Raw genomic sequence first — 23,263 nt, forward strand, 5'->3', positions numbered from 1 at the left:
TCTCAGGATGTTCATAACTAGATGACTTTCTGACCTGAAAAGTGCAAAGCACAGTTAGTCCGTTCGCGATGCTTCCGCGAATAATATTACAGACTTGTTGATCTATTGCATCTTTAAAGGCTATTTTGATATCTCTATGCCAGGTGCCATCTCTACGCCAGCTTCCTGTGGTCCTTCAGGCGCAACTATAACACAAAGGAACGTAAGGGACGAGCACTACATCCTTTAAAGATCACGGACCAAGTGCTACTCAAAGTGCCAGACACCTGATTCACACACCATTGTGATCAGTGTACTGACGAGGTCTGCAGATCGCATTCTGTTTCTAGACGACTAAGACTTCTGATAATCGAAACCATCGTCTCCATTGTCGTTAACCACAGCATATCGGTACAAATCTCATGCAAATGTACCATCAGCTGTGCAAACCAATTTAATTTGTGTAGAAGTGCACAAAATCACTGCCAGCCCACAAGCATTGAAATTAGGATGAGAATATCGCAGACTCAAAGCATAACTCGCACGCCGCCTTCCAAGCAAAAAGCATGCAGTGGTATATGCGCAGGTACTTTCGACACAGCCCAGTCCGCGCCTCACTTTTCAGGCGACAGAAAACTGCAGCCTGGTCTCAGGCTTCCCCACGACGACCTTCCAATTCCCCCTCCGGTCCTCCCTCGACCTCACAGACACGCGCACCGGCGTCGTCGGCCGCGACACAGCCGAGAAGTTGAACCCGTCCTGGAGCGTCCCCCACGCCTGACCCGCGCGCCCCTCGCCGGCCGGAGAGACGTCAAGCCTCAGGGCGACCAGGGCGACCAGGACCAGCACGCCCGTGCTCGCGTAGAACCGCGCGGGGCAGACGTGCGGCGCCACGCCCCAGACGGGCAAGGACATGGCCGGGAGCTGGTTCGGGGGCACGACGCCGCCGGCTGGGTCGTTGTCCTTGCGCATCCGGATGAACCTGCGTGGGTCAAAGTCGTCTGCGTCCTCGCCCCTGTGAACAATGTCAGCGATGCCATTCGCTTTCAACTTAACGTACAACATTTCAGAGTTTCGCCTCGCTGTGAATGCTCATTTATTTGTGAAGCAATCTTGGGATGGTTTGGAAAACGCCATTAGGCGAGTCCGAGGAAGTGATCGTACCATAGCTCCTTGCTGCGCAGAACAGGAGGACAATGAAGTTGCACATAGTTCCCCTTCTTGAACTTGTAATCCCTGCCTCCCACACTGATGCTCGTGTCACTGATCACCTCCCGAGTATTGGCGATCGTCGTCTTCAAGCGCTGTGTTTCCTGCAACACCGAGACGAGAAGCGGACACGAGGTGCGAAGGACCGACACGTCGAGAGTGTAGTCACCCTCCTTCTCGCCCCTGACGACCGCCTTCTCTGCCTCATCTCTCACGGCCTCGAGAAGCCCCGGTTGAGACAGGACGTGGTAGACGGTCCAGAATGCGATCCCGGCGTAGTTGCTGATGAGGGCGACGTCGAGGCCGGTGTTCATGGAAGCCGCTTCCATTGGGGGAGCGCCATTCTCGATGAGGACGCGGGTCCTCTCCTTTATGAAGTCGGATGCGGTTTCGACACCTCCGGCGCGGAAGTAGGCACGGTACCTCGCGGAATGATCGTTGCGGGCCTTGTGCGCCTTGGGGGCAAAGAGCCAAGCCAAGCCGGATGAGATAAGGGGGATCTGGTCGTTGAATGTCCTGTGCGGGAGGTCAGCCCGGAATGTGAAGCACCGGTATGGTTGTGAGGCCTACCAGAAATCCTTCTCATGCTGGGGGTCTTTGTATGGGTTCTGAGGCCCGTAGAAGCCAGTGGTGGCTGAGACAGAAACGAGATGTTGGACCCAGTCGTACAATTCAATATGCGCCGGATCCTTCGTGGACTCCAGGACGAGCTCGTCCACCAGCCTCAGTTTCTCCTGCGCCGTGGTGATGTTGAGGCGGTCCAGCGAGGAACCATTTGAAAGAGTAGCTGCCTGGAGCTGGTGGACTTGACGGGCGAAGCTGCGCGTCTCCTCGTCTACTGACAAAGAGTCGAATGCTCTCACAGTCCTGTCCGAGACATTGGCAAGGATCTTTGCGAACTTCTTGGCAAAAGGCGCGAAGGAAACCGTCTTGGCATTGCGTTGAACGGCTGCAAAAACTTGGCGATCCGCGACAATATAGAGCTTGAACGAGAAGATGGGCAGGGAGAAGATGGCAAGATGGGGGAATCTGGCCCTGGGAGATGTCAGCTCGGGTCGGTCTCAAGTCCACTGGGGTCCACAGTGAGGGTAGGAAGTCTGGCGGTTGCATACTCCACGTCGCTGAAGTAAGGTGTTCCCTTCTTCAGGCAGTCAAGAACGTGCCCGATGAGTGGTATGCGAGGGCGGATGTAAGGCGGCTCCTGGGCATCGCGTCTTGAGAAAATGATGCCCTCGAGCAAGTAACACCCAGCCACAAGTGCCACCACAGTCCCTAGAAATGCAGACCAACTCATCTCTACTGGTGTAGAGCACAGCAGGCCAGTTCTGTCTGGTGGGACCGTATTGGACTTCAAATACTTGAAAGAGAGATTGCTCTTGGGTCCCTCAGGTAGAAGTATGTCGAGTCCAAGTCTGAAGGTTCGTGGTTCATGGTGATGCGTAACCTTAACGCCTATTTATTGGCGGTCAGCGCTTGATTCACCTTGTCGTGGAGTTGAAATGAAGCCTACTGCTACGCCTCTCGGGTCCTGTTGGGACAGGGGGGAGGGGGAGAGACAAAGAGTGTGTAACGAGGCCAGCGCCCTCTACCATGGCCGACGTGTCCCTGTAGGATCATCTCCACAGAGGGGACGTGGGCTTACCAACAGGCTCTGGCGTTACTATCACTTAGGTCAGGTGGACAGGAAAGAAGCCGATTGGGTGTAAACATGTGAAACCTAATAATAGGAAGGCATATTGGCTGGATGGTAGTATGGCAAACAATGGAGTGGACTACTCTATTGTGAAGTAGTCTGTGGTTCACAGTGAACTTTTGGTCGGCGTAAGATGTCGTAGACTTGTGCTGACTCAAGCTGCTCTCGGGGCGTTGAATTGCACTGGTTCGGTCACCAAGACTTAAACAATCGTGACATTATATCCAGGCTGGGGTCTGGTGAAGCCAATGAAACCGTGGCAAACATGATGGGACCAAACGAGCGTGTACTCTGCTGCTCGGGGCCGTTGAGTGGCCCGGCTGTCAGCGGGGCCACTCCGAGGCCTAAACGAACACCGAGACCACCCTTGTCTCACCCGGTTGTGTTCGCAGGCGGGCAGCGGGAACACTCTGCCAGGGCCTGAGGGACCAGTCCAGTGAGCTGCAGTAACCGCTTCCCCGGGTTGTCTGTGCTGCCTCCACGCATGACGCTCTCCTCTCACTCCAAGACATTCGTTCCCCTGTTGTCTCAACCTCCTCTAACCCCAAGACTCCGTCGGCCATTGGAATTCACTTTCCCTTCTGCGTCTAATCTCGGCTCTTCTCGCAAGCCTATTGATCCGTTTTCACACGGAGCGCCACCCGTTTTGACAGCACCGGCAGATAGATCATTTCCTCGTCACAAACATGTCGAACCCGAACGCCTTGTTCCTGCTCGCCGATCACATCAAGCTCTCGCTGCTCGAGCGCAAACGGGCCCAGGCGTTGAACCTGCAGAGCGACTCACAGGACGGCCACCTCTCACGATCACTGGACCAGTTCCGGGATGGGCTGGAAGCACTACAGAACGAGCAGCAGCGGCTGCAGGAGGCTGGCGATGATGCGTACGCAACCCCATCTCGAGGCCATGACATTGCCCGTTTTGACCCGAAGCTGACAACTTGTCCCTCTGCACAGCAAAGCCGCCTCCATTGCCGACTCCCTCCCAGGCCTTCGGAAGCAATTCGACGACCTGACGTCTCAGTTCCACGGCTTCTCTGCTCCGAGCACGAACTCGACCCTCACACACCCAAACGACCCGGCGCTCGCCGCCGACTTCGCCCACGCGAGCAACACCTCCACCAGCCCGCCCCTGCCCTCCTCGTCAAGCCTCCATCCGCCAGCCAAGAAGTCCCTCCGCAACGGCGGCACCTCCACCCCAACAGGCAGCAGCAAGACGGTCCGGTTCCAGGACAACGCCGCCGCCTCCTCCTCTGCGGCGGCCCTCGACGACGAGGCAGCAGCATCGGCCCGGCTCTTCAACCAACCGTACCGCGACGACCCGGACGGGCCCGAGGGCTACCGCGACACGGCGGAAGGGCTGGCGGACAACGTGCAGGTGCACGCGTACCACAGCCGGATCCTGCGCGAGCAGGACGACCAGCTCGACCGCCTGGGCGAGTCCATCAGCCGCCAGCGCGAGCTGAGCATGCAGATCGGCGACGAGCTCGACGACCAGGTCGCCCTGCTCGAGGACCAGGAGGCCCTCGTCGACCGCCACGCCTCGCGCCTCGACCGCGCCCGCCGCCAGGTCGGCAAGATCGCGCGCTCCGCTGGCGAGAGCAAGCAGATGATTGCCATCATTGTCCTCATCGTCATCCTGGTGCTGCTCATTGCGGTGCTGAAGTGAGAGCCGCGGTCTTTACTTTGTCACCCTGGTCTGATTTACTTCGGAGGATGGAGTCTAGGTAGAAGAAAGGGGCCAGAGGTTTGGCGCGGACTGAAGATGGTAGAGTAGGGGGGGGGGCGGTGGACGGAAGCCGTCACGAGATCTTCTCGTCTACCAGAGTCTTTCTCTAGCGTTTGGCTGCATTGTGTTGGTGTTGTGGCGTTTTGGAAGCACCAAACTCAGTGGTGCTCGGATATAAGGGACGGGATATTTCTTATTTTCTTTTGATTTTGATGCGTGTTGAGCTCTGCGACATCCAAGATACTCGAGAACCATCAATACAGGCCCCCACATTGGGTGGACGTCCTAACTAATCAGGCTGCATCTGTATATCGAAATACGTAGGTGACTCCTCGATGAATGATTTTGCTTGCTCAACGCCTTGAAACAATACCACCAGGACGCCAATCAGGTATAAATTTCCCAGCCTGTCAAAGCCTCCCCCCTGAATTTGCAAACAGATTACCTGAGCTTCCTAGCTACTTGCGATGATTTCTGAACCCATTACCCTTCTGTTGCGGCTGGCTCCCGTACGGCCTGCGGCCCTGCACCTTCTTGTCCTTGGGCATGCTGGCCCCGAGCCGGATGTCGACCCGCGGCGGCGTCGCGAACCCGAAGCTCTTGGCGACCTTGACCAGGTCCAGCTTGTTGACGTCGAAGACGCTGCGCAGCGAGTGGCTCGCGTAGGCGTGCAGGTAGCTGCGGTAGCCGTCCTTGGCGCTCTGGTTCAGGTAGTAGTTCTTGCCGATGAGCTTCTCGAGCTGCGACTGGATGTTGCTGATCTTGTTGGACGGGAACTCGAACTCGACCACCGGCACCCGCGCCGCCTTGAGGTGCGACAGGAACCCGACCTCGCTGGGCTGCAGGAACATGAGGGAGCGGCCCTTCGCGTTGGACCCTCGCGCCGTCCGTCCCACGCGGTGGATGTAGTCGCGGGGGTCATCTGGAGGGTCGAACTGCACGATCCAGTCTACTGCCGGGATCTGGGCGGCGTTGTCAGTGCATGAAACGAGAGATCAAGCTGGGTCGGACACTTACATCGAGACCACGGGCAGCAACATCCGTGCAGATCAGGGTGCCCTGCGCAGCATTGCAGAATTCGAAGAAGGTGTTGGTGCGGGCTTGCTGTTTCATCTTGCCGTGCAGGTGGAGGACGGGCAGGTCGATGAAGTTCAGGAGCTCGGCGAAGTATTTGACTGAGTTGCAGCTGGAGAAGAAAACAATGATCTTCTTCTTGGCCATCTTCTTGAGGAAACTGAACAGGAGCAGGAACCGCTTGTCGGCATCCACGATGCAGTAGCCCTGCTCCACGCCCTCCACGGTCGAAAACTCCTTCTCCTCGTCCACGTTGATGTACAGAGGCCCCGGCCGTAGCGATATCCTTGCCAGGTCCTCGACCTTTGTGGTTTGCGTCGCGGAGAAGAGCATCGTCTGTCTGTCCTCCTTGGGCAGGATCTTGATGATCTGCCTCATCTCGTCCTCGAAACCAATCTCAAGGATCCGGTCTGCCTCGTCGATGATCAGCGACCGCAGGTTCTTGAACACGAACGGCGTGTTTTGCAGGTGGTCCAGCAGCCGCCCGGGCGTTGCGATGATGAGATTGACTCCCTTGCCCAGCTTGTCGGCCTCGGCCCGCCTGTTCGCGCCGCCGATGACGATGCCGTACGTCTGGCTGTGGTGCTTCAGCAGGTCCCGCGCGACGGAGAAGATCTGCAGTGCCAGCTCTCGGGTTGGGGACACGACGATGACGCCGGTGCCGTTGCGTGGTTTGAACTTGAGCGCGCTCAGCATCTCGATGGCTGGGATCAGGAAGGCGAGCGTCTTGCCGCTGCCCGTCTTGGCCGCGCCGAGCACATCCTTGCCCGCCAGCAGCGGTGGCACGGCTCGCTTCTGGATGTCGGTCATCTTCGTGAAGCCCATCTCGTCTATAGCCTTGATCGTCTTCTCGGAGAGGTTCAGCTGCTGGAATTCCTGGACTTCGGTACCGGCCTCCTGTGGGAGCGAGAGGTTATTTGGCGATGGGAGTTCGGCGCCGTCAGCTTCCTCCTCTTGTGGCTCTTCGGTCTGTGGTGGGTTGTCGTTTTCGCTCGCGCTGGCTTCCTCATCCTGATCGGCCTCGACGGGTGATGCTTCCTCCTCCTCGACCTCCTCGACCTCGGATTCTGGCTCCTTCACCTTGCTCTTCCTGGCCTTCTTGGCCTTCCGCTCAACGGATACAGGCTTGGCCGCACTGCCATCCTTCAGCTTTCTCTTCTTTGTCGTTTCTGACGCCATGTTGGGGATGTATGGGATTTCGTGTATGCAGCAGGTGTGTATCGAAAATTGACGAAATCCGGGTTGCACGGCGCTTCGTGGAAAACTGAAGAGAGGATGATCGAGGTTGTGGTTGCATGCGACTTTCGAGGGCTGGAACTTTTTTTTCTGCCGCCGTTCCCACTTTGATAAGCAGGCGATAAAAAGATTGTGGGGCCAGCGACCTTGATGGCCAAGGGTCTCAGGACTGAATGGCCGACCACCCCCCTCCCCCCGGCCTCTTTACCCCAAGCAAACCGGGCCAAACCCTCGAGGCCTAAACTCGCCGTCAGTCGTGCTCTTCGGATACTGCTTACACAGGAATCGCTCGAATCATCATGTCTACATTTGCGAACTTACCAATCAGCAGTCGGATCGATTAGCAGCAAATTTGATTCTACTGCGACTCAACAATTGCCTCACGCTGTCAAAAGAATTCAGTTCTGTGATCCAGACAGGCACCGTTAAAATTAGGGTTCCGCTAGGAAGGTCTTGCGCTTAGTACGCAGAGCCATCTCAGTTGAGTTACAAGATCGTGCAGCCATATGTATGATGCTATCACTGCTCCTGGTCGCTGATCGTGTCCAGCGCCGGTCCACTATATGTGTTAGGCCCCAAACCCGATCCTATGTCAAACAGGTTCTATGAAAAGCCCCCGCGCCTATCCATTTTGGTAATGATGTATACTTCCAGCCGGCCGGCCTAATAAGAGACTCCTTTCCATAATTGATGATGCAAAAGAAAGAGATGCAAAAGCCAATGACCCCAGATGCCAGAGAAAGAAAACGGGCATCCCCTGTGTACCAGTTTTAATGCATGGCGGACGGAACCGGTTCCTCATGCTTGGCCGTGCTGCCCTTCCCTCTCCACGTGCTGACCGCAGCGATCTTCGCATCCCACCTCTGCTCGTCCGTCCCGTACGCGCGGGGCGTGAGTTTGATGAGCGTGTGTAACGGCACGTGCATCCACGGGCTCTTCTCCTGGTCCCTCTTCATAAAATAGGCGTATATACAGCGGAGCACTGCCTGGTGCGTAACGATCAGGATATCCTCGGACCGCTCCAGCTCCATGATGATGGGCTCCAGCCGGATGACCACATCGCGATATGACTCGCCGCCCCGGTACCGATAGTTGTACTTATCCTCGTCGCGCGCCTCGAAGTCTTCAGGGTACTGGTCCTTGATCTCCTGGTACGTCATGCCGTCGCATACACCCGCGTCCAGCTCGTCCAGTGCCTTCCATTGGAGCTGGTTATAGTGCTTAGGCAGATGGCGCGCTGTTGCGATCGTCCGTCTTAGTGTGGATGTCCAGACTGTGAGTGGACGGTCGTCCTAGTGAGGGGGTCAGCGGAACCTCGTGAGGCCGTGTAGGGATTGGTCTTCACGTACACCCACTGATGCGCGAACCAGCTCGGGAAGCTTGCGCGCATACTGTTCCCCGCGTGGAGAGAGTAGTGCGTCTCCTCCAATTCTCCCGTCAAGATTGTATTCGGACTCGCCGTGCTAAAGCAGTGTCAGCCATGCCAAGACGAGCCCCTCAGCTGAACAACTAGTAGACATACTCGTGATAGCCAGACCGACCTCGGTCGAATGTGCAGGTTCATGAGGTAGTAGACAACTCGACTCTGCAAGTAGTCCTGGATCCGGTTGATAATGACCTGCTTGCCAACGTCCAGAATTTTCAGGTAGGTGAGGTGGTCCTCGTCCTCATCCTCGTTGATTGATTTGTAGACCTTCTCGTAGTTTCGAATGCGACTCCGGAAGTCGATGGCGGCTTGCTCTGGATCTTGGCCTTTGTAGTCGGGGCTAGTTGTCTTGACATCTCTTATGTTTGCCATGATCAAATCCTCGTCGTCGCACTTGGACTCGACGTATATGACCTCGATCCCAGCGTTAGTGCAGATCTCCAGTATCCACTTGCGGCGCTCCTTCGTGGAGTTGGTGGCGTCCAGTATGGCAACGGTTCCTTTCTCGTCACGGAACCATTTCAACATGTCTGCGACGGCAGCCTCAGCGGCGGCTTTCCTCTGGCGTTCGCCCTCGGAATTTCCGATGTCGAAGAAGTCGGCCGTGGGTTGTGCTGCAGCCTTGCGGCGGTAGTTGCCGACGTTGAAGGTCTGTGACGGTACTGACAGCCATTGGAGGTACCTCTGGGCTGCAAATGCAACTGGCGTTAGATTACTGCTCTCACAAGACTCTGAAGGGGCGTTCGGGGAGGTGGGAAGTGGTGCACCTAAAGTTGACGAAAGACATATTGTGTCAATGGTTGAAACTGCAGTCGTGAATGGTGGAGGGGTTGGGAGGGAGAGATCCGGGACGGGAGGAAGCAGAGAGTGTATGTACCCTTTTGTGCGATGTAGCTCTTGCCGCGGGCCGGCAAGCCAACCATCACCACGCAGATGCGCGTGTCCTCCACCTGAACGCCTCTTCCGTTAGCTTTGGCAGGAGCCATGTTTGGCCGTGAATATGAGCAGTAATTCGTGATGTTGTTTGCCGTAAGAGCATGGAGTTCTGCCAGAAAGTCGAAGGAAGGTAATTGAGGATCTGGACCGGGAAGAACTCGGGATTCTTAGGAAAGAAGTGATCGCGTGAGGGTTGAAGTCGGCTACGCTTAGGGCAAGTTGGAGTAAAGCAGAGACCAAGGCCGTAGATGATGCAGGCGGGCAGAAAGGTGTGGTGGGGGGAGCCTCTTGGCCTCCAGATGTCGTCTGCAGGGGTGGAGTGATGATTTGGTAACTCTGGGGTAAACTTTGACAGGTCGCACGAGCGTTGCTTGATTCGAGGGCGGTCGAAGGGAATGTGCGCAAGGCAGCCTTTGAAGGGCGGGCGGATGAAGAGAGAGAGGATGGATGCTCTGTCTGGGCTTCCGTAGGACGAGTCGTGGTGACGAAACGTCAAAAGAGCGAGATGGGGGAGCTAGGACGAGAAGGTATATAGCATGTGGTGGAGGAAGCAAGCAAACAAAGAAGAGGCTTGTGAACATGGAAGCGAAGCTTGTGATTGTGGTAATGAACGGGTGGGTAACGGCCGTGGGAAGGCTCTCCTGAATCCTCTTAGTCTGCTGCTGCTGCGGATAGAGAAGGCAAGAAGCAGCCCAGGATGGAGCTTCACATCACCAGGTACCTTGGAAGTAGACAGGCGGGCAGTCCCACCTTGACGCAAGGTGAAGCCGATGCATCTTCTTCCGGATGGCCAAGTGGGTTGCAGTCGGGATTCTCAGGGCCAGCAAGGCCAGGCAGGGCCAGCACTGGCCGAGGCTCCTGCACCCATCCACAACCCCCCAGCGGGCTGGGCTCCTGCGCTGTACCGTGCCCGCGCGCAGGAGACGACCCCTGATCCCATCCTCCACAAGCCGGCTCACCCCGCAAAAAAGGCACTTGCTATCCGCGCCCAGGATGGAGAACTTCCGCCCAGCCGCAGTTCCTTGGCCCCTTCTGGAATTTCTTTGAGCCCGCCCCTCCAGGCGCCCCTCCATGCCTGACTCTTGCCGGGGCCAGGGGTTGCCCATGCCTGCAGGCCCGTCCACTCCTCGCTCATTCTTCTCCCGACAGCTCGGACACTCCGACCCAGCGAGACGGACGAAGCTTCTCTGTCGAGCTAAACCTTCGCTGCGTCATCGAGGCAGATTGGCAGAGGGTGAGGGAGAAAGAAAAGGCGACCATCGGGACGAATATAGCAGCGCGTGTCTCGCGTGTCCAAACAGCTGGGTAGCACAGGCACAGGCGCAGGCGCAGGGACAGGGACAAGGCCGACCCGACCGAAACTGCAGGCCGGGGCCCCGTACCTGCGCGGTACATGGCATCATGCAGCATGAGAGATCCTTCAGGCCGCTCCCACATGGCCAGCGCCGGCGTGCGTCGCGTAGAGCAAACCCAGGCACACCCCGAGTCCCCCCGGTCTCAACTCCGGAGCCACATGCCACTCCACGCCAGCGACTGATCAGCAGGCCCTTATAATCGTATGTTTTCTCCTCATTCCTCACTCGAGACCTTTCCTCTTTTCTCCCAGAATGCTCGCGCCCTCGCTCTTCCCCAGACTAAGGAGCCGACTCGACTAAGCCTCCCCGCATCACCGGGTGGCCTGAGGTTCCCCATCCCCCGCCAAAAGGTTTTGCCCATCCCCCCTTCATTGCCCCATACTGTGCTGTCCCGCGCTTTCATCTGACTGACTTCACGTTGCAGGCCACTGGGCTTTTTTCAGCAGCAGACGTCACGACGGACAGGCTCACCCCAAGCCAGCGGCCTCACCGGAGGAAGGATCACGCGCACAGATCAAGATATGACGCTTGCTCATCCAATCTGTTGCAGAGCCCAGGGCCAATTTTCGTGTCTGCAACAGCCACTCTGACCTCGCTCGTTGTCCGTCGAGGGACGGAGGAAACGATCACGAGCACTGTCTCAGCGACGTGCATTCATCCCGGGTGAGGCTGCCAATGCACCGGCTGACGGAACTCGGCCAGAGAGCAGAGCCTCGAATCTGGCCCTGGACGTTGGGATCGGGTCTTTTGCATCGCGTCGTGTCGCCAGGGACGCCAAAACCTGGGTGACTGGCGCCCGTGTCTGACCCCGGGAGGCAATACGAAGTCATTCTGCCATAATCTGAGATCTACCCACTGGGTCCCGGACCCCTGAATGCGGCTCCTCACCGCTAGGTGGACTCCCGACTTGCCACCCCTATGCAATGACGACACGAGGATAAAACTCGGAAAAGAACGGGGCCCAAGTGCCGAGCGACTTTGCAGCAGCTATGTGGAAACGCTCTCATGAGGAAAGGCTGCGATGGCCTGTCTCTGCAATGCAAGAAGTGCCCAAGAGGTGCGGCGCGGTGCAGCTCAGTGCATTGCCCCGGTCAGGCTGAAGAATGTGACGAGACCAGAGAGAAAGAAAGCTCTTTCACACACCTTGCCAAAAGACCAAGTGTTGGCTCTCGCTCGACCCCTCGGTGGCGTTGGCGGTCCTGGCGAGATGTGCCTCATCGTGAGCGCTTCGTTACGTTCGTTGTGAGGATCGCTGGCAAGTGTCAGCAGAATGCGGCGAGTGAGACAGAAGCTGGACTCGGCGGCGGGGCTCTTCTTGCTCCACAGAGCAGGCTGTCAGGCCAGGACTGACCTTCGATATAAGAGGGTGCTATGCTACTAGCCCGATGCTTGAAAAGAAGTTAGAAGGAGTCGGGTTCGGAGCGGGAAACAAGATTGCTCTCGACAGGTCCGAAACAGCAGGGAAGCAAGGGCGGGTGGCCAGGCGGTGTCGGCGGAGCCTTGATTGCGCGAGGTTGCTTGGATCAAAGATTTCCAAGGTGGCAATGCCGAGTGGCGACGGGCTGCAAACTGGCCCTGCCCTACCTAGGTACCATGCCTCCGGCCCTGGGTTGCAGCCCAGCACTTAATAATAAGCTGCCGCGAGATCTGATCTCATCCTGGGCTGCGCTGATTCAGATTCTGGCCGGTTTTGGGCCGCAGGCTGATGCGACTCCAGGGACAGGGCGCTAGTGAAAGGTCGAGATAAGCTCAAGTCACGATAAGCTCAGCGTACAGACATCGAACCCCTGGACGTGCATACTCAGACTCCCGACAAAGAGACAGGCGAAAATATTAGCACGGCTGAAATGCATGTCGATTGGATTTGAGCAGTCTTACCTGTCAGCACGATATCGAATACCGAACCAGAAGCAGCGAATGACTCAAATGTTCGCGTACCATGGCTTCTCCATTTATCTGTCACGCCCCAGTTAAAGTTCGATTGAGGCCTGCGAGAACACTGCATTCGAAATGCCTTGGAAAGGTGATATGTGCGTTGGTGACACCCGAAAATGCGTGCCACCTGAGAGCCTTGACATCGGCCACCACCTGCTTACCTGGCCCCGCGCATGACTACCTAGTAGAGCCAGCTTCGCACCATATGGCAGAAGCCATCGTAGCCCTCGGCCTCGCTGCCAACATCTTGCAAATGGTTGAGTATGGCAGTGTATTTGTCGCGACCGCTTGGAAAATATACGCGTCGCAGGCAGACACCCTCCTCGCGAAGGACCTTGACCAGCTGCGATACCAAACTGAGGAAGTCGAGAAATTACTTGGGTCTCTCGAGCAGAATGACTCAATTATTCCATCAAGTGCAGCCTTGGAGTGTTCTGACAAGTCTTCACGAATCACAGATGCTGTAATCAGTTCTTCGTGTTAGTGAACCCTAGTAGGAACAGACTGGCAAGAGGGCTTGACAGTTACGAAAGAGCTCATGAAAGAAGGGAATACCTCTTTGCATCACTCGTCATTCAACATCACGTCGTGTAATATAAAGATATTTTATTATTAATATAGCCTTATTTAAGTAATTAAAACCTTTTAAATCTTATAAAATATAATAAAAAGTTAATTAAAATAATATAATAAGCTTTAAAATAAACTAAATATAATATTTATTATTTAATAATTTTATATATTAATTTAAGCTTTATTAATAAATTTTTAACTTATTATAACTTATTATAAAAACTAAAAAATAAATTATTTTATTTAAATAATATATATATTTTTATTATTGTATTTATATTTAAATTTTACATATAATTATAACGTTATTATTAATATTATAATATATATATTTAATAATATTTAATTATAAAAATAATTATATTAATATTAATATAACTTAAAATACCTTTTTTAATTTTAATTTAAATACTTATTTTTTATATTTTACCTTAATTATTTATTATAAGTAAGCTATAAAATTATTAAAATGTTTAAAAATAAAAATGAAAATAAAATTAAAAAAGTTTATATTAATGCCTTTAATATAAACTTTTTAAGTAATATTAAATTTAAGTGAATTAAGATAAATACTTTGTTTATATAATATATAGGTATAAGATTAACTAAGGGAGTATGTTAGTTTTAATCATAATTTACCTAGCCAAGAAGAAGCTCTTGCCAATGAAGAACTGTGTGAAATGGAGGTCTTTTGAATACAGCGTAATAAGGCAGCCGAAGCCCATCGATAAGGCCAGGCACATTTGGCCTACCCAGAGGGCTATAAAGGTTGTAAAAGGCTATAGAGGGCGCGCAGAGGGCACAGAGGGCACAGAGGGCACAGAGGGCACAGAGGGCACAGAGGGCACAGAGGGCACAGAGGGCACAGAGGGCACAGAGGGCACAGAGACAAAGTAAAGATGAAGTACATAGGTCTTGGCAGATAGTGGGGTAATTTCAGCTTTGCTTAGTTAGGATTTGAGGTGTATATTATTCTTGGTGGCGCGTGTAGCAATTTTTTGTACTGAGTCGGGGGACAGAAGAACTCTGCAGAGTGGGCAGTCAATGAATGTACTATGAATGGCGACAGTCACTGTGCCACATGCTGTCTGCCAGCCAGCGTAGCGTACGTGCAGCCCCTCCGCCCTCACATCCCCCCGGTCTCTATAGTGTGGACTATAAAGGTGAATTAGTATAAAGTTCTAGAATTTGAAGATTATGATTAGAACCGGAAGAAGCAGTAATCGCGTTCTGTATATTGTCTCGTGGGCAAAAATGTTAATAGTACGCGAAACTCAGGAACAGCCAAGTGAATGATTGCCCAGCGCTAACTTATAACTCAGCGGTTGATAAGCATCATAGCGCTCGAAATTTCACACGGAAGAGTCACACTACTTTATGTAAATCCTACTCAATCAGCGTCTGCCCACTGCTATTTCACTATGCTTGGAGACGTTGACTCTATACGCTTGCTTAGGCAATGAGAGCCATACGCCTTTGCCGCGAGAGAACCTTGCCAAAGGTTCTTGCGCATCAGCTATCATACTCTAAACTCATCCAGCGAATTCTGGCCCGGGAACTTGCCAGCCAGGTCTCAACTTCAACCAATCCTGGAGACTTTACTAGTACCATCAATTGATATTTGTGTTGAGTCTAGGACCGGCGCATTCTGAAGTGACCAGTCTCGCCAATCTGAATTTCCACTTCAACCTAATTTGAGCATGCCAGTGCGCTAGCAAACGACAGTCTCGATTCCAGGCCTTGCTATTGAGACCTTCCGATTCGCCGCAGGGAGGACAAGAGAGAATTTGCAGAGGCACAAATGCCCGACATATTTCCGTATGTGGACAATAGTTACACTGTCAATGTTATTCTTTTCCACAAGCAGGGACAAGCTTCTAGCCGTCCTGCGCAAACTCCTCATACATCAAATCAGAGACCTTGACTGCAAGATCCCACAGCGTCGGAGTGTGGATAAGCTCGAACAGCGGGAAATCCACAGAGAAGTATTGTGCAATCCAGCCAGTCAGCTCAATGGCGTTCAACGAGTCCAGGCCGAGATCATCTAGGTAATCCGTGGGGAGGATCTCCCCACCTGGCTGCGCGAGCAAGTCCATCATCGCATTTCCCAGATGCTTGACAATGAGCTCAATGGTCGAGTCCTCTCCTTCAACTGACTCGGTGCGGCTCGAGCAATCATAACAACAGCTCCCACACCGTCTTCTTCGGGGGCGCCTTCAGCCGTTCTACGTTGACTGTCGAAGCTGTAAGCCAAGCTCATGCGTGCATCCCGCTTCCATAGGACATGAGTTGAGGGATCAGCCAAAGGTCGCTGTGACCACAGACCAAGCACCATTTGGCTCATGCCTGAACCTGCTTCCTGCGGGGGCTGAGAGTGGATGATGCTAGCGGTGAGACTGTCCAAGAGGTCTTGCTCGCTGAGCACGTAGTATCCGGCGGCCTTGGCTCTGAGCTCCATGTTGTCCGTCTGAGCAACAACACCAACGCCTCCCATCACACCAATGTCAATGACCGACGCAGATAGCCCGAGGTGATGCCGATAGCGAACGAAGGAGTCGAGGTAGACGTTGGCGGCATTGTAGTTGGCCTGTCCGATTTGTCCTGTGACTCCACTCATGGAGGAGAACAGGAGGAAAAAGTCAAGATCTTCGTGAAGCAGCGCCTTGTGAAGATTGATCGTTCCTTCAACCTTGGGATCAACGCATTCTCTCCATTGTGTGTAGGACATCCGCGAAATGGCATCGTCCTGCGAGCCGTTAGTCGCTACCCAAGTGAGATGCTGGAGGCTCAAACACAGAGGATAGACCTACCCGTAAAACCATGGACATTTGGATGACACCAGCAATTGGGGCATCTGCCGCCTTGACCGCCCGCGACACGTCATCAGAATTTGCAACACTGCCTGCCACGGTCTTGACCATGCAGCCTTGGCTTCGCAGCTCGTTAAGGAAGGCGGAGGTCTGGGGCCCCTCTTTAGCGGAGCGTGAAAGGAAGACCAGCTTCCTTGCACCATTCTCAACCATCCACGTTGACACGACTCGACCAAGTCCGCCTAGTCCTCCTATCAAGAGATAAAAGGTATCTGGACGGAAGCGGAGCGCTGTTGCTGTGGGGGACATTTGAAAGCCGTCACGTTGGTCTTGTGCAGGGACTCTGATAGTTATCTTGTTTTTGGCGGCAATCTCTTGACTGGCTGCCCGAAAAGCTTCGCGGCACTGGTCGGCATCGAAAGTCGTGATGAGACCTTGCATGTAGTTGAAAACATCTGTATTGCATCCTTGCAATGCCCTTGTACCAGATGTTAGCCCAAGAACGCGATATTCACGAGGCCGTTAAGAACGAGTGATTTACCTTCCGATTAATTCAGGCTCATTGAGGCTCAGGTGCCTGATATTGATGATGCGGTACGCTTGGCTGGCGCGAAGCCTTGGTGGCGCGATGTCCTGGGCATCAATATCCGAGATGTGAAGGAATGTGCCCGCGGCAGAGAGGTACTGTAGGTAACCGTTTGCCGTATTGGTCGGACCTATCACGAAGTCGAATCTTAGGCTCTCCAGAGCATCTTGGACTTGGCGGGTGTAGAGTTCGCTCTGGGTGCAGAAGATGCGGCCTGCCGGCAGATTGAAGCGGTTTTCCAGCAGTGTTCTGTCGCCATCCGACTGGATGGTGGTGTAGACCTGAGACTTGTTTAACCTGAATGCTCTTACAGGATGGCTCATGTCAATCGAGATGATTGCGGGCAAATTTCTCACCTTTGCTCTGGCTGCCTGCAATAGTTGCAGCAGAGCAAGACACAAATGATTTTGAACAAAAGGCAACAAAACGATCTTCACATCCGGGGTTAGTAATTGGAGACTTTGAAGAGTTTAAAAGGGCAGACTTACCGCTCCCTCGTGGATCCTTCCGAAGTCCACTACTGTCAAATATGCGGTCGTGTATGCAAGTGGAATAGAGGCCGCAAGCTCAAATGGGATGCTGTTGTCCAATCGAAGGCAAAATTCTGGTGAGATGTTCAAATGACTTGCCAAAGCACCTTCGGAAAAGAACATCACCTTGTCTCCGACCTTGAAACCCTGAACGTCGGCGCCAACTTGTATGACGACACCCGCGCCCTCCTGTCCGAGGACCAGTGCGCTTGGGTCAACAACAGACTTGACAGCGTTCACATCCTATCGAGATGATTAAAAATATAGTCGGGAAAGATGATTCTGGTTACTCCACTTACCTCTATGTGGATAGCTGCAGCTTTGACTTCGACTCGAATTTGACCGGGGTGGAGACTTTCCAAGGGATAGTTGACCCAGTTCAATGAGTCCATATGACGGGGCTTCTTGGGAATGAGCTTCGTAAAAGACCCCGTCACTCGACGTGCCAAGCATCGGGAGAGCTCTTGTTGTGGCGTCGTCCACTGGAATCTGGGTACCTTTATGCCATCTTTAGTTATGGCCAGCTCATAGTCTGGGTTATATGCGTCGTAGAAGTGCCGGTGGGGAAGATTCTCAACGATACGGATGAGAGACCTGCTTAACTGGGCAGGATGAACAGCCTCTACATCCGCCTCAACAACAGTAATGTCCGCCTTGGTCTCTGACCGCAACGTTCGAGCAAGTCCGAGTATCATGGACGGGCGTGGGTCCCCGCATGCTATTTGAGACGGTGTAGTAACCCAAACAATAGGCCGCTTGTGCTCTGACAACAACTCAATGAAAGGTCTGAACTCGGCCTCTGTCAAATTGTAAACATGAGGGGCCGCCAAATCAAGGAAGAAGGCCAAGATGTCTTCTGCCGGAATCTTCTCATCGATGGAGCATGTGCGGGCCTTGATGTTGCGCGATTTGAGGTCAGACTTGAACTGGTCAACCAATGAGCTCTCCATCGTCGGTACAATGATAGAGACGCTTTGAGAAGCTGTAGATCCTGAAAGCTTCAACATTGGGGACGTTGAGAGCTCGCCAATGGTTGCCGAAGTCATCTCAAAACCGGCATCCCGTATTGCTGGTAGAAGGCGGTGTGATTGGTCATCTATCAGGCAATGTCAGTGTCGTCATCTTATTGAGGTAATTTAAATCAAGCAAGTTTACCATGAAGAAGCTCAAGCAGAATCACCAACGCGTTTGGGCGAAGAAGCTCCTTGATATGACGAAGCTCATCCTGAGCGTCATCAGACAACAGAAGAGCCTACTAAAATTAGTCATTTGATCGCACTCAGGCGAGGTCTGATTTACTTACATCGGTGCTGATGATAACGTCGTATGAGCTTGACTCCATTTGCAGAGAATGCTCACCGCTTTCGAGAGTTCCGATTTCCAGTCCATCAACACCTTCAAGAGCTTTCGTGGCTCTCTCGAAAGCAGGCAAGGACTTTGCGGCGTACGTGTATTTCGAAAACAGTTGGCGTCCTTTGCCCGGTCGCAGATTCTCCATGAGTACACGTGTCGTTGTGTCGGCGCCAGTTCCAATTTCCAGGATTCTCAGCTGCGGGTTGGTGTGGCTGAGCACCCTGAATGCATCCACTAAAACCTTGCTCCTCCTTGTGGGTAAAGAGTCTTCTGAGTGAGGAAGGGCATGCACCTCCTGAAAGGGGTAAAAGCTTGAATGGTGATCCCAGTGAACATTGCTGAAAAGTGGCAGGTCGTCAGTGGCGGCCTGTGTGGCTATCTGGCTTCCTTGAACACCACTCATACTCATGATTTCCTGACCGTCATCGGTGTATGCGAGCAACGATCCTGAGAGCTCACCAAGACCAGACGAGGTTGACGTTGCTGTAGTCCAGAATGGTCCGTTGCTTCGGGAAATGAAGATATCCTGAACTGAGCTGGGCATGGAGACGTACTTCGCCTTCCGATGCTGCCCATGGCATCCAGCTGTGACAAGGGTTTGGAAGCATTGGTCGAGCGCGGTTGGGTGAATAAGGTAGCCTGCCAGGTCATCCATCTGATGGACCTTGGCTGTTGCCTCTCGCGAATAAGGGCTGACACTGATGTTGTCCAGTCCCCTAAATGCAGGTCCGTAGTAGAAACCACGGTCCTGGACAGTATTGTACCAGTACTTTTGGGACAGGATACGTGGGAACTCTCTCTTCTGGATTCCAAGTCGTGGTCGATGAGGGAACGGACCCGCGCTGACCACAGCACGACAGTGCTGGGTCCAGACGTCGTTCTTCCAGGATGTGATCTGGACTTCGCAAGAGGATGCATCTGCAAGTTGCCTCAGCCTGGTGTGGATCTCCACAGGATTGCCGGGTTCTAGCTGCAACGCTGCAGAGACAGCAAAGTTTTTGGCGGAAAAGGACTCCATTACGCCTCCGGTATACTGACGGAGCGCCTCTTCGGCGATAGACAGGTAACCCGCAAAAGGGAAGATGATTTGGCCGTTGATCATGTGGTCCGCAACCCAAGGGAGGTCTTCAACCTGGAGAACCTTGCGCCAAGTGGGCTCCAAAGCACTGGTCTCAAAGTTTTGACGGCCAAGAAGATCGTGCATAGGATATCGGCAGTCCCTATAAGCTTTGAAGATGCGGTGTTCTTCTTGAAAGACGTCCTCGTGAGCCCAGGGGTATGTCGGGACATTAATTAGAGTCCTACCCGGAGGTGTCACGACTTGGCGATCAAAGGAAACGTTCTCGCAGAAGAGTCTCCCGGCAGCCTTCAGCATTGACTCGTTGCAATCGCCACCTTGCTCAAGTGTCGGAACATGGCAGGCGTTGATGTTGGGCAAGTCGTCTAGGATCTGCTTGATCGGGCCTTTCAGAGCCGGACGCGCCCCAATCTCAATGATCACCGGATTTGTGGGTTGGCCATATGTCTGCAGCAGATGTCTTAGAGCTCCGTTAAATCGGACTGGCTGGACAAGACTCTTGTGCCAGTATTCGGAACCCAGTGAGCCGGCATCCGTGATACGATCCTCCGTAACGCTTGAGAAAAACAGTACTTGAGGTGCGTCCGCTTTTACGAAGGGGCGAATGGCATCCTCATAAGCTGGTCCGTAGACATCCATATGTGCTGCGCTGCAATTAGTGATAGTACATCAATACTTGGGCACAGGAGGATGGCTCACGGGAGTGATAGGCGCGATCAACCGTTAGAAGGCGAGCAAAGTGACCATCTGCCTTGACTTTCTGCATGACGCTCTCAACCGCATCGGCGTCACCAGAAATTGTCGTACTCGATTGGCTGTTCTCGCAAGCTGCAATAACTCCCGTGATAAGGTACTTCGTAACATCTTGGGGGCCGAGTCCAATCGCTGCCATGGTGCCCTTGCGCTCCGCTCCCATAGATCTTGGGATTTTGCCTCGAAAATATGCAGCAATTATGGCTGCTTCAGCACTCAGAGCACCGGCTGCGAAGGCGCCTGCGATCTCTCCGCTCGAGTGACCAGACACGGCATCTGGGAGAATCGACCAGCTGCGGAGAACCTCGGTGATGCCAATCTGAACAGCAGTACTGCACGGGACTGAAAACTCGGAGTCCATGATGCGGCTTTCATTGCCTTCCTTGGACATCTCGTCTAACAGAATTCACGTTAACATGAAGACAATACTGGACTCGGGTTCAAAGCCGCTCTCACCTTCGATTGTCCACGATGGTGGCCCAGGCAGGCGACTGAGCGCCCTGTCCAGCCTGCGTATGGACTCCAGGAAAGTCGGGTTCGCCTGAAGCAAAGCCTTTCCCATAGTTGGCCACTGAGCTCCCTGACCGTTGAAAACGAACACTGTCTTTCTTGGCTTTAGGTTTGCAGCCAGGCCGCGATTTTCCGGTTCCGAGACTTGCGTTCCGTTATGGGCGATCATGAAAGATCGGTAGCTGAGCTGGGATCGTCTGCATCCGAGGGTGTATGCCAGATCGACCAAATTGGGCTTTTTTTCGGCAATGTGCTGTTTGTATGCATCCTGTAACAGCTCCAGAGATTTGGTGTTGGAGGCAGAGAACAGCAACAGATGAGGACCTTCTGGAGAGGAAGGGGAACCTAGCCCTGAATCGGGATTGCCTTCATAGGCTTCGAGAATGGCCTGGATCAATTAGCTGTGGCTCCTCAGCTCTGCGGAGTTGAACTCACGTGTGCATTGGTGCCACCAATCCCAAAAGCATTGACGCTCACTCTTTTACGACGATGTGAAGGGAAGGGTTGAGCCTCGGTGGGAACACTGATTCTTCCCTCGGCCCATGGAACTGTTAAGACATTCGGCGTTAGTCTAGTCCTCTACGAGGCGTTTCTGGCAGTCCTCACTGTTGGGGTTTGGTGTCTCGAAGTTGATGTTGGGGGCAATGATTCCATGTTCAAGCATGAGTACCACTTTGATGACGCTAGTAAGAGCAGCGGCACCCTCAGAATGTCCGGTATTTGGCTTGACCTGCGGCAAATCTTATTAGCATGTATATCACCTCAAATATGGTGTTTCGAAAAGTCACTCACACCTCCAATCAAGATGCCTTTCTTGCCGAAAATTCTCTCCACAGCAGAAACCTCGGTGGGATCTCCCATCGGAGTCCCTGTCCCGTGACACTCAAAGAACGAAGTCGCAGAATAATCCGTGATGTTGGCGAGTTTGTATGTGTGCCGAATCAGCGCTTCCTGCGCATACGTATTTGGGTTAAGGAGTCCCGGTTTCTTCCCGTCATGCTGGGTAGCAGTAGAGCGGATGATTGCACGGATAGGGTTTCCGTCTCGAAGGGCATGTGAAAGTCTCTTGATGTAGACCGCATTAATTGCCTCACCGCGTCCATACCCATTGCAGTCGGCATCAAAAGTCTTGCAGATGCCCTCTGGGGACAGAACGTTTCCCAAAGTCCCATACGAGGCTTTGGTGGCAGACGCAGCCGACAAGAAAATGTTGCATCCGGCAATGATGGCTGAACTACATTCGCCGCTTTTGACGGCTTGCTCCGCCAGGTTCAAGGCCACTAAAGTTGCCGAACAGCCAGTTTTGATAGTCATACTGTACCATCCATTAGATCTTTACTCTTGTCGACCTCGAGGGCTTGCTCACCTGGGGCCATGAAAGTCGTAGGCATAGGAAATCCTGTTTGCCAACATGATGTCCCATTTGCCAGCAGGGTAGGTGCTGAAGTTCTGAGTGTCACGATCTATCTCCGCACTCCAGTCTTCCATGAATGATCCCACATAGCAGCCGACGGTCTTGCCTTGCCAGTCAGTTTCCCCCGCGTTCTCAAGGCACTCCCAGGTTATCTCCAGTAGCAATCGTTGGACGGGATCCATTTGCTCGACTTCCTTATGACTGAAAGGGAAATGAGCCGTGTCAAAACGGTCTATGTCAACATGATCCATGAAGTACGCCTGCTTCAATTGGAACGTTCCTGGTCGCTTCTGCTCGCTGTAGTAGCCTTCGGCATTGAACCTGCTCCTAGGTACTGGGACAGATCCGCAGCGCTTCTCCATGAGGAGATCCCAGAACTGCTGACAGTTGCTCACAACTCCGGGAAGTCTCATCGCCATGCCACAGACGACGACGGGGTCGTGTTCGAACGCTTCGGGGCCGGCCCCAGAGCCATCTGAATCAACGTTGTTCATACTGGCGAAGAGTGAGCAAGTGAGGCAACCAAAGGCTACAGATGTGTCAGTCAAAGCTGAACAATGAAATCTTGTCAAAAGTGAGGAAATAAGCTGTAACTTCCAAGAAACAGAGACCTGGAAGCCTTGACACAAATTCACATATACACGAAAGCAACGAGGTCATCTCTCCTGAGTAAGTCATTCCAAGGTTATATATATATTATATAAATTTACATATTTATAACTTTATTTAAATATTAAGTTATATTATTAATAAATAGCATTTTTATATTATATATTTATAAATAATGTATTAAAGCTTTATTTTTAAAAGCTTTTTAAGCAATAATTAAATAATTAAATAAACAAGGCTTTTTTATAATTAATAATAAGCATTAATCTTATAATTAATAATAAACATAAAGTAAAAAATATTATTATTAAGGTAAATCTTACAATAATTAATTATAAAATATAAAGAAAGAAAAAAATAAATCTTATATTATATTATAAATTAATAATTAGCTTTTAAATTATTTATTTATAAATAATAATATTTAAATATTATTATTACTTAATAAATTAATATTAATTATAAAAAGAATATTA

The 23,263-nt window shown here is 52.6% G+C and overlaps 5 protein-coding genes across 5 annotated transcripts; 1 reads left to right on the plus strand and 4 right to left on the minus strand.

Annotated features, from left to right (window-relative positions):
- Nucleotides 1–600: 600 nt before the first annotated feature.
- Nucleotides 601–2,482, minus strand: INS49_010931 (uncharacterized protein; the record flags this gene model as incomplete). Its single annotated transcript, XM_043171653.1, has 4 exons — nucleotides 601–994; nucleotides 1,144–1,704; nucleotides 1,759–2,223; nucleotides 2,301–2,482. The coding sequence occupies 4 exons, from the start codon at nucleotides 2,480–2,482 to the stop codon at nucleotides 601–603; spliced, it is 1,602 nt and encodes a 533-aa protein (XP_043023398.1).
- Nucleotides 2,483–3,567: 1,085 nt separating this feature from the next.
- Nucleotides 3,568–4,549, plus strand: INS49_010932 (uncharacterized protein; the record flags this gene model as incomplete). The annotated part of the gene is made up of 2 exons (XM_043171654.1): nucleotides 3,568–3,764; nucleotides 3,838–4,549. 2 exons carry the CDS (start codon nucleotides 3,568–3,570, stop codon nucleotides 4,547–4,549), a joined length of 909 nt encoding a protein of 302 aa, XP_043023399.1.
- Nucleotides 4,550–5,067: 518 nt separating this feature from the next.
- Nucleotides 5,068–6,862, minus strand: INS49_010933 (uncharacterized protein; the record flags this gene model as incomplete). Its single annotated transcript, XM_043171655.1, has 2 exons — nucleotides 5,068–5,571; nucleotides 5,627–6,862. The coding sequence occupies 2 exons, from the start codon at nucleotides 6,860–6,862 to the stop codon at nucleotides 5,068–5,070; spliced, it is 1,740 nt and encodes a 579-aa protein (XP_043023400.1).
- Nucleotides 6,863–7,689: 827 nt separating this feature from the next.
- INS49_010934 (uncharacterized protein) lies at nucleotides 7,690–9,331 on the minus strand (the record flags this gene model as incomplete). Its single annotated transcript, XM_043171656.1, has 4 exons — nucleotides 7,690–8,211; nucleotides 8,269–8,382; nucleotides 8,442–9,034; nucleotides 9,223–9,331. 4 exons carry the CDS (start codon nucleotides 9,329–9,331, stop codon nucleotides 7,690–7,692), a joined length of 1,338 nt encoding a protein of 445 aa, XP_043023401.1.
- Nucleotides 9,332–15,021: 5,690 nt separating this feature from the next.
- Nucleotides 15,022–22,672, minus strand: INS49_010935 (uncharacterized protein; the record flags this gene model as incomplete). The annotated part of the gene is made up of 14 exons (XM_043171657.1): nucleotides 15,022–15,287; nucleotides 15,341–15,890; nucleotides 15,955–16,432; nucleotides 16,496–16,971; nucleotides 17,029–17,313; nucleotides 17,370–18,166; nucleotides 18,226–18,322; nucleotides 18,374–20,145; nucleotides 20,201–20,650; nucleotides 20,711–21,152; nucleotides 21,200–21,312; nucleotides 21,371–21,494; nucleotides 21,557–22,079; nucleotides 22,131–22,672. The coding sequence occupies 14 exons, from the start codon at nucleotides 22,670–22,672 to the stop codon at nucleotides 15,022–15,024; spliced, it is 6,915 nt and encodes a 2,304-aa protein (XP_043023402.1).
- Between the last annotated feature and the right edge of the window lie 591 nt (nucleotides 22,673–23,263).

Source organism: Diaporthe citri, assembly GCF_014595645.1.
Source record: "Diaporthe citri strain NFHF-8-4 chromosome Unknown scaffold_5, whole genome shotgun sequence".
NCBI classification, from domain to species: Eukaryota; Fungi; Ascomycota; class Sordariomycetes; order Diaporthales; family Diaporthaceae; genus Diaporthe; species Diaporthe citri.